At 58.6% G+C, this 15,167-nt stretch overlaps 1 protein-coding gene and 1 pseudogene across 4 annotated transcripts in view; both read right to left on the minus strand.

The window, feature by feature from the left end:
- Positions 1–2,875: 2,875 nt before the first annotated feature.
- LOC120362640 (uncharacterized) lies at positions 2,876–8,749 on the minus strand (annotated as a pseudogene).
- The window catches only part of NFIC (nuclear factor I C), a 107,445-nt gene continuing 95,153 nt past the window's right edge, over positions 2,876–15,167 (minus strand). For 3 of the 4 annotated variants that reach the window (XM_003938796.4, XM_010349449.3, XM_003938797.4), the window contains one exon: positions 2,876–9,277. In XM_003938796.4, coding sequence (XP_003938845.1) covers positions 9,260–9,277 — 18 coding nt within the window. In that variant the 3' untranslated portion in view covers positions 2,876–9,259. The remainder of the gene's footprint in view (positions 9,278–15,167) is intronic. The other variant, XM_074384805.1, reaches the window with a different exon arrangement.

A 15,167-nucleotide genomic window follows, 5' to 3' on the forward strand; every position in this document is an offset into this window, starting at 1 on the left:
CCAGGGCTCTGCAATATCTTGGAAAGCGACTAGCACTTCCTTTCCCAGTTTCTGTTCTCCCTCTTCCCCTCACCTTCTCCAGGCCCTGGACCTTGCCCTCAACAAATGAGCATTTCTCTTTTTTTTTTGAGGAGGAGTCTCCCTCTGTTGCCCACGATCTCGGCTCACTGCAACCTCCACCTTCTGGGTTCAAGCGATTCTCCTGTGTCAGCCGGGCCACAATTACCATTTCTATCTTTCTTTTACTATTCTTTTTATTTTATTTTACTATTATTTTTAAAGAGACGGGGTTTCAACCGTGTTAGCTTGGATGGTCTCAATCGCCCGCTTTGGCTTCCCAAAGTGCTGGGATTAAAGGCATGAGCCACTGCACCCGGCTGCGTTTGGAATTTGTTTGCCGGGGGCATTTTGGGTTGTCACAAGCCTGCCCCCCTTTCAGGATGGGGAGCCAGGGGTGACCAACCCAACAGCCTGCCATGCTGGGGCAGACCCCAACTCCCAGCCAGGAATCGCATCACCCAGGGGACAAGGGTTGGACGTGACGGAGGCTTTCCTTGAGATCCAGGGCGGGGCAGGCTGAGTCTCCACCCCGGCCCCGCCGACTCCAGCTGAGACCCCCCTGAACTCGGCTTAACCCCCCGCTCTACAGGATACCTCCTCCAAGAAAGATAGGGGCTGGGAGGGGGGAGGTGCGTGGGGGTCCCCGGTCTGCCCACAAGGGGGCGCCAAAACCTCGGTGCTGAGGGCGGCAGGGGCCACCCAAGTTGGGAGTGGGAAGGGGCCTCGGACCCCCCATCCTCGATGTCCTCAGTGCCTGTCATCGGGGAGTGGCGTGGGGCCGTGTACTGGCAAGGACGCACTGTGCCTGGGCCCTGTCAACCCACCTCACCTTGCTTTTTTTGTGCCTCAGTTTCCTCATTTGTAAAAAAGTATCGTCCCTGCCTTGTGGTCTTGTGGGTGGGATAGTAGGAGCCCATGGGGCAAAGAGCGTTTTCCTGGCCCATCCTGGAGTATTGGGGTTTTGGATGGGGGACAGGATGGAGGGCGCCATCTCAGCCCTCCAAGAAATAGCCTCTCACACTTTGTTTTTGAGCCAGGGTCTTGCTGTCACCCAGGCTGGAGTGCAGTGGCTCGATCTTGGCTCACTGCAGCCTCTACCAACCAGGCTCAAGCGATCACCTCCACCTTCCAAGTAGCTGCGATTAGAGAAAGGCACTACCATGTCTGGCTTTTTTTTTTTTTTTTTTTTTTTCTTTTTTTTTTTGGAGACAGGGTCTTGCTCCATTGCCCAGGCTGCAGTGCAGTGATACAATCTCGGTGCACTGTAACCTCCACCTCCAGGGTTCTAGCAAGTCCCCTGCTTCAGCCTCCCGAGTAGCTGGGATTACAGGTGCCCGCCACCACACGTAGCTAATTTTTGTATTTTTAGAAGAGACAGCGTTTCGCCGTGTTGGCCAGGCTGGTCTCGAACTCCTGGCCTCAGGCGATCCACCCACCTCGGCCACCGAAAGTGCTAGGATTACAGGCGTGAGCCACTGTGCCTGACCTAATTTTTGTATTTTTAGTAGAGACAGGTTTCACCATGTTGCCCAGGCTGGTCTCAAACTCCCGACCTCAAGTGATCCACCTGCCTCGGCCTCCCAAAATGCTGGGATAGCAGGCATGAGCCACCACACCTGTCCCCTCTCACACCTTTTTTTTTTTTTTTTTTTTTTTGAGTCTCACTCTGTCACCCAGGCTGGAGTGCAGTGGTGTGATCTTGGCTCACTGCAACCTCCACCTCCCGGGTTCAAGCGATTCCCCTGCCTCAGCCTCCCGAGTCGCTGGAATTACAGGCGTGCACCACCACACCCGGCTAATTTTTGTATTTTTAGTAGAGACGGGGTTTCACCATGTTGACCAGGATGGTCTCAAACACTTGACCTCGTGATCCGCCCGCCTCGGCCTCCCAAAGTGCTGGGATTGCAGGCGTGAGCCACCGCGCCCGGCCGGGTTAGGGGATTCCATGGACCCCCCCACCTCCCGCCAACAGACTGCGTCCCATGATCCTCTGCCCTGCTGAGGTCCCAGGAGGCTGCACGCTTTGGAATCCACACCCTGAGTGGAGAGGGAGGGAGGGAGGATCCCAGGAGTTGGGGGTCACCCTGGATTACGCCGTCTGCCGCATCGGGAGCTTATCCTGGTGTCTACAGTGGGCAGGGAGCAAATCTGATTTTTTTCTTCCCAAGTAATCAAAGGTCTGTCCCTGCCGGGCACTGTGGACGTTTTGTGTGGCTCAATCTCAGTCCTGGGCACTGCAGAGTGCTGAGCAGTGTCCCCGGCCTTCACCCACTCCACGCCAGGAGCATCCCCCAGCAATGGCAACCACAAATGTCCCCAAACATTGTATAATGCCCCCGGGGGGCCTGCCATGGTGGCCCAGGCCTGTAATCCTAGCACTTTGGGAGGCTGAGGTAGGCGGATCTCCTGAGGTCCGGAGTTTGAGACCAGCCTGGCCAACATGGGGAAACCCCGTCTCTACTAAAAATACAAAAATTAGCCGGGCGTGCTGGTGGGCACATGTAATCCCAGCTATTCAGGAGGCTGAGGCAGGAGAATCGCTTGAACCTGGGAGGTGGAGGCTGCAGAGTCGAGATCACATCACTGCACTCCAGCCTGGGTGACACAGCAAGACTCCAGCTCAAAATAAAAAGTAAAAATAATGCCCCAGGGAGCATTTGATCTGAAGCTTTCAGAATCCCAGCCTGACTATCTATGGGGTTCAGGGTCCCCCCAGCTCCCTGCGGCCCCCGCCCCTGCAGCCTCGGCTCCTCACTCGTCCAAAGGACACAGCAACCCACACACGACACGGAAAAGAGGGTCTGCCACAGCCGGAAAGAGTCGAAGCATAGCTTGTTTAATTTTTATACATTTTTTTTTCTTTTTTCTTTTTTTTTTTTTTTTTTAAATCTTTTATTGAATCTTTTATGGAATCCCCCTTTTTTCTTTTTCTTTTTTTTTTTTGCATAGGGAACAAACAAACAAAGTAATGACAGCCAGAGTCACTTTCTGTAAATGGTACTTGGGTAGGCGCTCCTGCGAAAACCGAAATGACTGCGTAATATACAAGGTTATGATCGGAGTATGATGTGAGGGGCGGGGTGGGGGAGAGGGCCGGCGGGTCGGCCCACGTGTCCCCTGGTCCCCCTCCTGTCCTCGCCATCGGGAGGAGCAGGAGGAGGGGGAGGGCGGGGGACCCAGCCAGAACCTTCTCTGGGTTGGGTTTGTAAGCATTTTTGTGGGTGCGTACGTGTGTTATCCGGTGTGCAGTAAGCAGAAAGCTAGAAGGAGAGTAAACTATCCTGGTAATATCAGTAAAATACAAAACGGAAGCAAACCAACAAAAATCTCAAAGGGAAGAGGAAAGGAAAAGCAGCACCACCCAAACAGCAACGGGGGAGGAAGAAAAACAGAAAAAAAAATTACCCAAAAAGGAAAATGTTCTCTCTCCCTCCTCCTTGCTGCCCCCGACCCCCCACTGTATCACCTGTCCCATCCTGTCCCCACATATCGAGCTTTTGCTTCTTTCCCTGTGTGAGGGTGTTCGGGGCTGGGTGGGCAGGAAGCTGGGGGCACGGGCTGGGACCCCTGGATTTGAGGGGACTTTGGTTTTGGGGGGGCCTGGCTGGGACCCAAGATGAGAGGATGGGGTGTGGATGCAGTTGAGGGGCTGGGGCAGCCACTGTCCCCTTTCTGGAGGGTTCTCTTCCAGCCAGGAGATGTGCGCCGAAGGCTGGTGGGGTGGTGGCTTGGGGATGCATGACTTCCTTCCTCTCTGGAGCCCTTATTCCTGTGGGATCCCCTTCCTCCTTCCTGCCTCAGGTATGAGCAAAGCCTTGGGGAAAGGGGCTGCCAGGGAAAGAGGGGCAGGAGAATCTCAAAGCCACACCAGTGGACGTGTGAGGCACTGCTTGGGAAAAGTCTGTTTTGGTATCACTGACGACAGGTCCTGCTGGTATTGCTTTGGGTCCGCCTCCTCACCTTGCCCCGGGGGCAGCGGTGCGGGGAGGCCGAGGGTGGTGGGCTGATCCCGGACACTGAACCACGGAGTGACGGATGGGCAGTGGTGTAGGTCTGGAGGTGAGACCCTTAAGTGTCCAATGGGGCAGAAATGAGGAAAGATGGGAAGATGAGGAGGAAGCTGGACTGAGAGATGCATGTCCCAGCGCCCTCCAAAAAGCAAGCAAAGTCTGGGGTCTCAGAAAAAGGTAGCCACTGTATATTCTGTATTAGGACAAATTCCAAAATTATGTGTGTGTGTGTGTATGTGTGTATATATATATATATATGTATGTATAGTGTAGCCCTACACTGGAGGTCAAAGTACCATTAGGGAGGCCAGGGTGGGAGGGGGCCTGCTTGCTGTCTCTTCTGGAGGGCTGGACAGTTGCTCCTGGCTCCAAGACCTGTCTTGCAAGGGACAATGGGGTGCAGCTAAGTCTGTCCGTGCCTGGGATGCCACTGTCGCTGGGGACAGACAGAAGGTCCTGGGGCAGGGAGGCTGGAATTGTCTGCTGCCTGGAGAGCTGTCGGGGGTGGGGGGTGCAAGCAGGTCTAGCTTCTAAACAGCTCTCCCAACCGAGTTCCCTTCGGCCTTCCTTTGGGATCTGATTGTCTAGCCCAGGGTGGGGTTCTGGGGTCAGAACCTGGGCTCCGGACCTGGAGGTGAAGGACTCCAGATCCCCTCCCCCTGGGGCCTTCCTACTCCGTCCGGCTCCATCTCCACCTGGGTTGGTGTCAAGTCCCTCCGCCCAGAGAAAGGAATGGAGATGATTTGCATATATTTGGGAGGCCTCCCTATTCTTTCCCACAGCATGGGCAGACCCCAGAATAAGACCAGGGGGCTTAGCATGAGTGTGGTGCCCATGGCAGGGGTGGGTGAGGGGGGCTTCGGGAGGGGGTGGGATGAGGTTCAAGATGTCAGTTTCATACAAGTTACAAACAAACAAACAAACAAACAAAAAACACCAAAACCCACACCTTGCCCCTCCACCCAGGGATGACGGCATCCCTTCTGTGAACGCAGACTGCAGAGGTGGGCATGGAATCCTGGTTCCTGGTGTTTTTGCCTGTCTGCAGCGAAGGTGCCCAGGAATTGTGCCCTACGGCGATCCTGTAGCTTTTACAAGAAACGGGGAGGGGGGGGGGAGAGGGAACGAAACCATCCACAATGTGCTGCCCGGCACGAGTTCACCTGCTGTGCTCAGCCACGGTGCTGAGTGAGCCCAGGATGCAAGCTTGGGGTGAGGAGGGCGGTGCCCGGCCTTCCTTCTGCAGGGGCTCTGGGCCCCGGGTGTGGGCTGTGCAGGGACGTGATGGTCCAGGCAACCACCCACTCCCTTTGCTGCTGGCTGTTCCCAGTTCCCTGGCAAGACACATTTGCTAAGGAGGGGGAAGAAAAAAGCTAGACATCAGTGACATGGATGGTGGGCACAGCCAGCCCGGGCTCTCTGACCAAGGGACAGTTCTTAAGGGTAATGTCATGGCCAGCTGTGAGGGTCTGGGCTCTCCCTCTGTGTCGCCTGGGGAGACTGCTGAGGTGTCTTTTTGGAAGAAAACATGGGATGAGCGTATGACGGTGGCTGTGGAGACCACCCGGCACCCTGGCGGCGGGCAATGGTGAATGAATGGGACCATCTGTGTGGGTCCCTGCATGAGATGCCTGAAGGGCCCGGGAGGGGCTGGAGGTGCCGAGGACTGCAGGAACAGCCTAAGGCTGGCATCCCACCCCGGGTCCTCCCTGCCTGGCTGCCCCGCTAACCATCTGGCTATTGTCTTAGCTTTGGTCCAGAAAAAAGCAAAGGAAGCTGGAGTTAAACACAAAAAGAAAGAGAAAGGACAAGAGAAAGTAGAATCAAGGAGAAGACAACAGCATGGTCAGCCACCGGACCACGGCCGGTGACTCGGTGCCGCCTGGCTGTCCTGGGCCCTGCCGGACCCTCAGCGGGGCCTCCGGTGGCTGAGCCAGGCCCAAGGGTGTAGACAGACAGATATTGCATATATCAGGTTTTGTTTTTTTTGTTTTTCATACCGGATACTTCCTACTCACAGCTGGAAGACGGAAGACAGGGCGAAGGGGACGGAGGAGGGTGGGCTCCGGAGAGGGGAAAAGCGGGTCCTTTGGCAAGAAGGGTGGGGGGTGCATGGGGCAGGGGAGGGGGAGTGCCTCCGAGGGGGGAGGAGGGCAGCATTTGACCCTGAGCGGGGGTACGCCAGTCTGCATGGAAGGTGGGGTGGGGGAGTCTGGCTGCGGGCGGGGTGGCCACCCTATGGCTGGGGGGGGAATAGCCTGCAGTGGGTCAGTGAATGGTGTCACCTGCCAGCCCACGGCCCAGGGACCAATCGGAGAGGAGAGCCCTTCCCTGGGGCCAGGATGAGCCCCGGAGGCCTGTCCTCTGGGCAGGGGATTCAGAAATGACCCCTCTGGGAACCCAAGAGCAGGGCTGGGGGTGGTAGAGGCTGAGCACCAGGGGCACCCCTGAATACAGCAGGAAGGGAGACAGAACAGAAGGGAGCCAGAGGACGGGAGACCTGGGGGCAATTGTTTTTAGTGACTTTTTAGCATGGTTTTTCTTCCTCTTTTTTTTTTTTTAAGATTCTCACTTTCTTATTTTTTGTTTTTATTATTTTTTTTACAAATAGAAATACATCCCTTTTCAATGTTTATTTTTTATTTCATGTCACTGTTTTGTATTTTTTTTTTTTAACTACACGAGCAGAACATGCAGCTATGTGTGTGCGCTGATATTGTTTAAAGGTAATACTTATTCTTGGAAGGCAAGGCACATTTTGTGGTAGAAAATTTCGTGCAAATTAGGAAACATGGAATTTTTTTTAAGGTTTTTTTTTTTTGTATCTTTTTTTTTTTTTTTAAAGAGGGAGTAGGGGGTGGAGGGGGGCGAGGGGGAGGGAGATAGAGCCAGGTATAATCTGCCATGCATGTGTGTCAGCGCGCCAGCCGACCTCAGGGGCCAGGACACAGGAGTCCTTGACTAAGCACCATGCAAAGTTGGGTAAAGAGTTGGTTCTCGATGCGCCCTGACCCCTCGGGAGCCCGGCTGGCCCCCCTCCCCCACCCACGACCCCCACCCTGGCTGAGAAGCTTCCAGATACTCCAACAGCACGACCCTACGCCCCCCGCCCACTCCCGTCCTCCTGGAGAGCGGCCCACGCTTGGTCCTCAAGGGCCACGGGGTGGGGGCAGGGGGCCAGGGCCCTGAGGACAGACGGACGGACCAAGGGACTGAGGCCAGAGGATGGGGAACCTCTCGGGGGTGACAGGGAAGGGTCCTGGGTCTTTCTCTTTAGGAGCGAGCGTGTTCGCCAAGCCCCTGGGGCTGGTTTGGGAGGAGAGTCTGGTTTTCGGGACAGGTTGGGGGGGGGTGGAGCGAGGCTGGGAGCAGGTGAGACCCGGAGGCCCTGCCCTGGCTTTGGCCTGGGTGGGGGCTGTGGCGGGGGGGGGGTTTCCCCCTAGGCATGGAGGTCAGTTGGGGCTGGGCTGGGAGGGGTCCTTGTGTTTGAGCTCGGTGGCCCTAAAACACCTAACACCTCCCCCGAGGCCTCCCCTAAAGATGGCGATCCCGGGGTGGAGGTGGAGGTGTGGGTGGGGCCGGGGAGCCGGGGTGGGGTGGGGGGACCTGGCGTCCCCAGCTTAGTGTTTTTGGAGCGGCTCAACGGAAAACGCTTAGCAGATGGAAGGCCCCCTACACGGCCGCGGGGGGCCCCGAGGTGCGACGCCGAACCCCCACCCAAAGCCCTCCCCATCCCGAGCGAGGACCCACTGGCACTGGCGCCAGCCTCTTCTCTCTGGGGACCCAGCCATGAGTCGCATCCTCTGGCGGGGTGCCCTGCGGGGGGGCGGACGATGAAAGTGCAAACTGCGTCCCCCTGGGCTGGGAGGCACCGGGGACGGGGGTCGCTCCAGAATGTAAGGCACTGGCAGCGGAGGCGTGGCGGGCGCGCCGGCTTCCCCAGAGCCCACCCCCGCACCCCGGCAGGGCAGGACGCTCGGGAGGTGACGCCCAGCTCTGCCTCTCGGGCCGCGCAGGGGCCCGTGTCTCTAGCTCTGAGGGGGACGCGGCGATGAGGGGGGACTGGAGGGGCCGGTGGGGGGACTGGAGGGGTGGGGGAGGAGGCCCGTGGCCACTCCGTGTCCCAGCTGGACAAAGGGGGGGGCGGGTGGTGGGAATCAGGCACTTAAACCACTCGCTCTCACCTCCCACCGCCAGGGGCTCATGGGGGGCTCCAGAAGGGCACCCCCCAACTCGGGGAGCTCTGGGTGTCCCGGCTCCCCCGTCCCCTTCCTCGGAAAGTGCATTTCTTACAGTGTGTGCAATGTGGGTCCCTCCCTTTGCGGGTGTGAGCTGGGCGAGCTGGGGTGGGGGGCCTCCGGTGCCGGGGTGGGGGGTGGGGTCGATTGCATAGACTTCTCCTCCCAAACGGGCGGGCGGGCACGAGGGCTGAGTCCCCAGCCAGACAGCTGTCTCCAGTCGGCCGGCGCTTTGGGAGGGCGTGTGGGGAGGCCCCGCGCAGGCAGGACCCGCTGGAGGGGCAGCAGGTGCCTGGGCCTAGCTTCCGCCCCTGGCCAGGGCCACGAAACGCCACTCGCCTGCCCCACCCTGTCCACCTCCGAGGTCTCTGCTGCCCAGCCGGGGTCCGCAGCGTCTCCCTTCCCCCCAGCAGCTGCGTCCTGGGGGAGGCGCCGGTCCATGTCCGGCAGAGGTTCGGGGCCCGGGGAGAGGTGGCCTTGCTGGGTGTCACGCCTGTCGGCCCTGGGTGCAGGCTCCAGGCTGCGCTCACCTGGGTCTCCTCCGGACAGAGCCAGGGCCTCGGGGGCGTGGGCGGGCGGCGGGCGTCTGTCCTTCCCAAGCAGCAGGCAGAGAGATGAGTGACTTCGGAAGACGCCCCTGTCCCGGGGCTCCCGTGGGGTGGCGGGGGCTGGCCCTCCAGTCCTGCGGCCTTGGCATCCAGAGAGCTGGAAACGCTGTCTTTACCTTTTGTCTTCTAGGTTGGGTGGGTTTTTTCTTCTTTTCTTCCTTTGTATTTTTCTTTGCCCCCTGCGCGTGTGCGTCTGTGTGTTGTCTTTTCGGCCGGGCTGGGAGTCGGCGGGGGTGTTCTTGTTCACTCTAATTTTCCACCGGAAACGTGGGCCGGGGGCCGGCTGTGCTGCCCCCTGGGATTCCTGGGACGACGGAGAAGGGGCAAGGGAAGACGACCTTTGCTATCCCAGATACCAGGACTGAGCAGGCCCAGTGGTGACGGGGGGAGGGGAGAGAGAAAGAAGGGGTGGAGGTGGAGAGAGAGAGAGAGAGAGAGAGAGAGAGAGAGAGAGAAAGAGAGAGAGAGAGAGAGAAGTTGAGGGGTCAGACTCTGCCTGGACACGGTTTTCCTCTTCCCACACTCACCCCCCACCTCAGGTAACCCTGAGACCTCAGTTTCCCTACCCCAGCCTGTAACAACCTGCTGGGTGACCAAGCAAGTGACTCTGTCTCTCAGCAAGGTGGCCAGACACAGTACAGGTCGCCCAGTGACACGAGTTCTGGTTAACCCAAAATCTTGTTAGTATAAGTCTAGCCCATGCGAGATTGGGGAGGTACTTATACTAAGAAAAAAAAAGGGTCCGGCTGGGCGCGGTGGCTCACGCCTGTAATCCAAGCACTTCTGAGGCCAAGGCCGGTGGATCACCTGAGGTCGGGAGTTCAAGACCAGCCTGACCAACATGGTGAAACCCTATCTTTAAAAAATAAATCAGTAAATAAAAAGAAAAAAAAAAAACGGTCAATTTATCTGGAACTGTGTTTTATATTTGATCTATTATTTCAGTATGTTTTTGAGACGGAGTTTAACTCTTGTTGCCCAGGCTGGAGTGTAGTGGCGTGATCTCAGCCCATTGCCACTTCTGCTTCCTGGGTTCAAGCAATTCTCCTGCCTCAGCCTTCAGAGTAGCTTGGATTACAGGCACACGCCACCATGCCCAGCTAATTTTTGTATTTTTAGTAGAGACGGGGTTTCAGCACTTTGATCGGGATGGTCTCGATCTCCTGACCTCGTGATCCACCCGCCTCAGCCTCCCAGAATGCTGGGATTACAGGCGTCAGCCGCCACGCCTGGCCCAATTTTTGTCTTTTTAGGAGAGTCGGGGTTTCACCATGTTGGCCAGGCTGGTCTCAAAACTACTGACTTCAGGTGATCCACCCAAAGTGCTGGGATTACAAGCATGAACCACCGTGCCTGCCTTTATTTATTTATTTTTTTGAGACGGAGTTTCGCTCTTGTTACCCAGGCTGGAGTGCAATGGCGCGATCTCGGCTCACCGCAACCTCCGCCTCCTGGGTTCAGGCAATTCTCCTGCCTCAGCCTCCTGAGTAGCTGGGATTACAGGCAGGCGCCACCATGCCCAGCTAATGTTTTGTATTTTTAGTAGAGACGGGGTTTCACCATGTTGACCAGGATGGTCTGGATCTCTTGACCTGGTGATCCACCTGCCTCGGCCTCCCAAAGTGCTGGGATTACAGGCTTGAGCCACCGCGCCCGGCCTATACGTATTTTTAAAATTATTTATTATTTTATTTTTATTGATTGATTTAGTTAGTTTTTGAGACAGTCTTGCTCTGTCGCCCAGGCTGAAGTGCAGTGGTATGATCTTGGTCTCTACAACCTCCACCTCCTGGGTTCAAGTGATCCTCGCACCTCAGCCTCCCGAGTAGCTGGGACTACAGGCGCGCCCGTCCCACCCAGCTAATTTGTATGTTCTTAGTAGAGACAGGAATTCGCCATGTTGGCAGGGCTGGTCTTGAATTTCTGGCTTCAAGTGATCCGTCCACGTTGGCCTCCAAAAGTGCTGGGATTACAGGTGTGAGACACTGTGCCTGGCCAATTTATCATTTTATTTTATTTTGAGACAGGATCTTGCTCTGCTGCCCAGGCTGGAGTGCAGTGGTGCGATCAGAGGTTCACTGCAGCCTAGACCTCCTGGGCTCAAACAATCCTCCTACCTCAGCCTCCCAAGTAGCTGGGGCCACAGGTGCGTACCACCACATCTGACGTTTTTTTTTTTTTTTTTTTTTTTTGTGGAGACAGGGTTTCGCCACAGAGCCCAGGCAGGTCTTGAACTTCTGCCTCCCAAAGTGTTAGGATTACAGATGTGAGCCACCACACTGGCTGCCTTGTTTACTTTTTAAAGGATTTTGCTTGTCGAGTTTTTGAGATGGAGTCTTGCTCTTGTGGCTCAGGCTGCAGTGCAATGGCGTGATCTTGGCTCACTGCAACCTCTGCCACCTAGGTTCAAGTGATTCTCTTGCCTCAGCCTCCCGACTAGCTAGGATTACAGATGCCCGCCGCCATACCAGGCTAATTTTGTATTTTTGGTAGAGACAGGGTTTTACCATGTTCCCCAGGCTGGTCGCAAACTAGTGACTTCAGGTGATCCACCGGCCTTGGCGGGATTACAGTCTCTCACCGACTTTTTAAAAACATTCTCCCCTTTAATGGTCCCCCCAGCATCCCTGTAAAGGGGTGAGTAGGTCTCCCTCCACTGCCCCGTTTTGCGTGAAGAAAGTGAGGACCAGAGAAGTCAAGGAACTTGCCGGAGGTCACCAGCATGGAAGTGGCAGAGTGAGCTCGGGAACTCAGGAGTGTCTGGCTCTGGCTCTCATTTCTGCTCCTGCCCAGGGCCAACCCCCTAGCCTTCCTCTCAGGACCCCCTTGGCATCATCTGGGCACTGTCCTGGGAGTCCAGGGCCCATCCTGTCACAAGACACCCGGATGGCCCCCCTCACCCCACAGAAGCTCACAAAGCACAGGGAGGGGAGGTCTGCATGGGGCTGGACCCAGGGTCACGTGATCTGGGGACAGCTCCGGCCTCAGTCTCTGCAGAGAAGCTGCTGTACAGACCCCTGTCCTGGAAATGCAAACTCCAACCCCGATGGAGCCTCCAGCGTGGCCTGTGAGGGGAGGGCTGTGCCTCCGGGCCTGGGGAGACCCCTCTAGTCCCCCACTGAGGTTAGAGGCAGGGCTGCCCCCACCCCTGTGGCAAATCATTCAACAGAGCCCCTCCAACCAGGCGGCCTCTGGGCCAGACCATCTAACTGGCGCCACCATGGTTCCCAGCGCCCCACCTCCAGCCAAGTTCAAGTTCATCTTGGCCATTACCTCATGTCTGGTTTCTGTTGGCAACCGGCAGACTCTGGGCGTGACCCTCCCGTGGACCAGCCTCCCCTGAGCCCTTCCTTCCTCCCTCCCCTCCCTCCCCTCCCCTTCCTGCCTGGTTCTGGCCCCAGCAATGGTTGTGGGGGCACCCTCAACTCTACATCCTCCGCCTCAGCCAAGGGGTGACGGAGGCGGGTGTGAGGTCCAGGCTCTGGCATCCTGCTGGCCTGGCTTCGGCCGCCTGTGTGGCTCCTGGCAGGTGGCTCAACGCCCCCCTGCACCCCCCATCCTCAGTTGACCCACCTGCTACGTGGGCTCCCGTGCAGAGAAATTTGGGGGGGATATCACAGAGGGGAGGGGCTGGGGCGTCAGATCCACCTAGTCTCACTGTGGGGGATTGATGGCGAAGGACACGGGGGTGGGGGGATGGGCAGACAACTGACCAGGGTGAGATCAATTAACATTCATCACAGGGAGGGATATTGATGGGGGAAGAGTCCGTGGACGGGAGCTGCAGAGGCACAGGGAAAGGGGTGCCCGCCCAGGCTTGGGGGAGGAGGGGACAGAGGGAAGCCAGGAATAGAGGAGGCGGAGGCTGAAGTGCTGACTGGCCAGAATTGGAAATGAGAGGCCTCGGAGCTCAGGGCCCTTTGAGCGGGAGTGGGGTGGGGAGCGGGGAGCGGCAGTGGGGGGAGCGGGGTCTCACTGCTCCTTCCCTCCCTCTCCGGGGTCTGCAGGGAGGTGGTGGCGCCTGGCCACGCCCCGGGTGCTTTCAGTTCAGGAACTGTGGTCCAGTCAGGGTGGCACCGATGGGGTCCTCCCCAGACGTGCCCTCCCCGGACACCCAGTTTGGAGACATCACTTCCTCCCGAAGCCATGCTCCCCTGAGAACAATGTCCTGACAGTGTCACCTCCCTTCTGTGCCCCGGAAAGCTCTGACTCCGAGGCCTGGCACGGGCCCCTCCCCTCCCTCTCAACTCTTCCATGGCTCCCCACTACCCCAGAGCAAAGCCCACGCCATCTGTCTGGCCCCTGCTGCCAGAGGCCTCCATATTCCAGCTGTTTCCCATGCCCACCCCCACACCACTGCCGATGCACAGCCCCCTACCAGTGCCCCTCCCCACCACATTCTGCCAGCCCTGGTCCCACCGCTTCTGGGTCCCCAGAGGGGTCCAGCGGATCAAGAGAGGGATGCGGAGAAACGTGCCGCCCTCACCTGCCTCAGTTTCCCTCCCCTCCCAGGCTCGGGTGGGGTGCGGCTGGAGCCAGCACTGTGTAAGACGGGGGCCACCCCGGGCCCTGGTGGGAGGGCCAGGTCAGAGAGTTTGTCCCAGGCAGAGGCTGGGGAAGGGTTAAGCGGGCTGGGCCTCCTCCCTCTGCCCGCAGCTTTTATTAGCTTTGGTTTCTGAACCACTTAAGGACATTCCCAGCCTCCCGCAGGGGCAGGGAGAGGTGCCCGTGGGGGCGGCGCCAGTGGGGGCGGCAGAGGTAACACCGGGCTCCATCAGCACCTGGCAGGGGAGAGGGGGGCCAAATCCCAAAGCGGAGAGTCCTGGAAGTCTACCTTGGGGGCTCCCCAGCTCACTGGGGGACCCTAACCAAGTCGCTCCCCTCTCCGGGGCTCTGTGGGTGCAAGGCAGGGTGCTTAATATTTAGGGGGTATGGGGAAGTCTGAACCTTTCAGTGCCCTTTCTGTCCCCCAGTGACAAAGGCTCCTAGTGCAGATGTCCATGGCTAGAGGAAGAGACAGAGGTTCAGAGTGGGTGAACCAGTGCTGGGCTGGAGGCCTGGCTCCTGACCCAGGATTCCCTCTGCCCACAGCACACGGGAATCCTCTGAACTCAGGAGAAGGAGCCTCAAGTCCCGTGGCCTGCTTCCTCCTCCGGCTGGTTTTGGGGCCCAGGGCTCACCCGGGAGGAGAGGGAGGTGCCGCCTACAGGCTTCCCGGGCACCCGGCACAGGAAGGGAGGGGGAGTGCTACCTCCCCTCCCCCGGGGCTGGCTCAGCCAGGACGGCCCCGCAGGGTCCCAGGGAGGCCCCCTGACCCTTGCTGTGGGCTCCGCAGCAGCAGACCTCCCACAGCGGCCAGAAGATTAGAACACAGCCCCTGGGGAGCCCACGCATCACCCCCACGCTCCACAGTTCTGCGGCTGCCGGGGAGCCCGGAGCCGGGTTCTCTCTGGGTCTGGGGTCTGAGCCTGTGGCCGCCGCCCCTGCGACCCTGCGTCCTCCGACCCTCCCCAGCACAAACCTGGGAGGAGGAGAGGCTCAAAGATCAGCCGCTGACATTAACCCGCAGCCTCACACACTCAACGGGCACAGAAGAGAGCCCCTGACTGGGGTGGGGGCGGGGACACCTGGGCCGGGGGGGGTCCGGCTGCCCTCCCACACCCTCCTTCCCAGGAAGCTGGGGTTCACTTCCCCTCTCCGAGCCTCCTGTTCACCGCCTGCCTGCCTTCCGGGGGTGCCCCGGCTCACGCTCACTCAGCTGCAGCCATCTGAACGGGGAACCGGGACATGAGTGCCAGCCCTGCCCCATCCTGTCTGCCTTACTGATGACATCTCTCCGCCCGCACCCCTCACACTGGCTCTGATGTGGGCTGAAGCCTGGGGTGGGAGGCCCCACGCCCCGCCATGGGTTGCCTCAGTTTCCCCCGGGCATCCCGTGGCCCCTCTAGGCCTCGGCATGGAAGGGGATGGAGGGTGGGGGAGGTGTGAAGCCCTGTGTGACCCTGGGCAGATCCCTTTATCTCTCCGGGCCTCAGTTTTCCCATCTGTACAACGGGAAACAGCTCGTACTCCACAGGCAGAGTCCGGGGCCACACCCCATCCTCCCAGGACCAAGGCGGAGGGAAATCTGGCCTCAGGGAGAGGCCAGGCGGGGGCTCGAGGCCCGGGTGGGGTGTGGGAGGCTCAAGGCCCAGGTGGGGTGCTGGAGGCTGGTGCCCCTATGCCGGAGGGTGTGGCGTGGGACCCAGCAC

Source organism: Saimiri boliviensis, chromosome 14 (assembly GCF_048565385.1).
Source record: "Saimiri boliviensis isolate mSaiBol1 chromosome 14, mSaiBol1.pri, whole genome shotgun sequence".
NCBI classification, from domain to species: Eukaryota; Metazoa; Chordata; class Mammalia; order Primates; family Cebidae; genus Saimiri; species Saimiri boliviensis.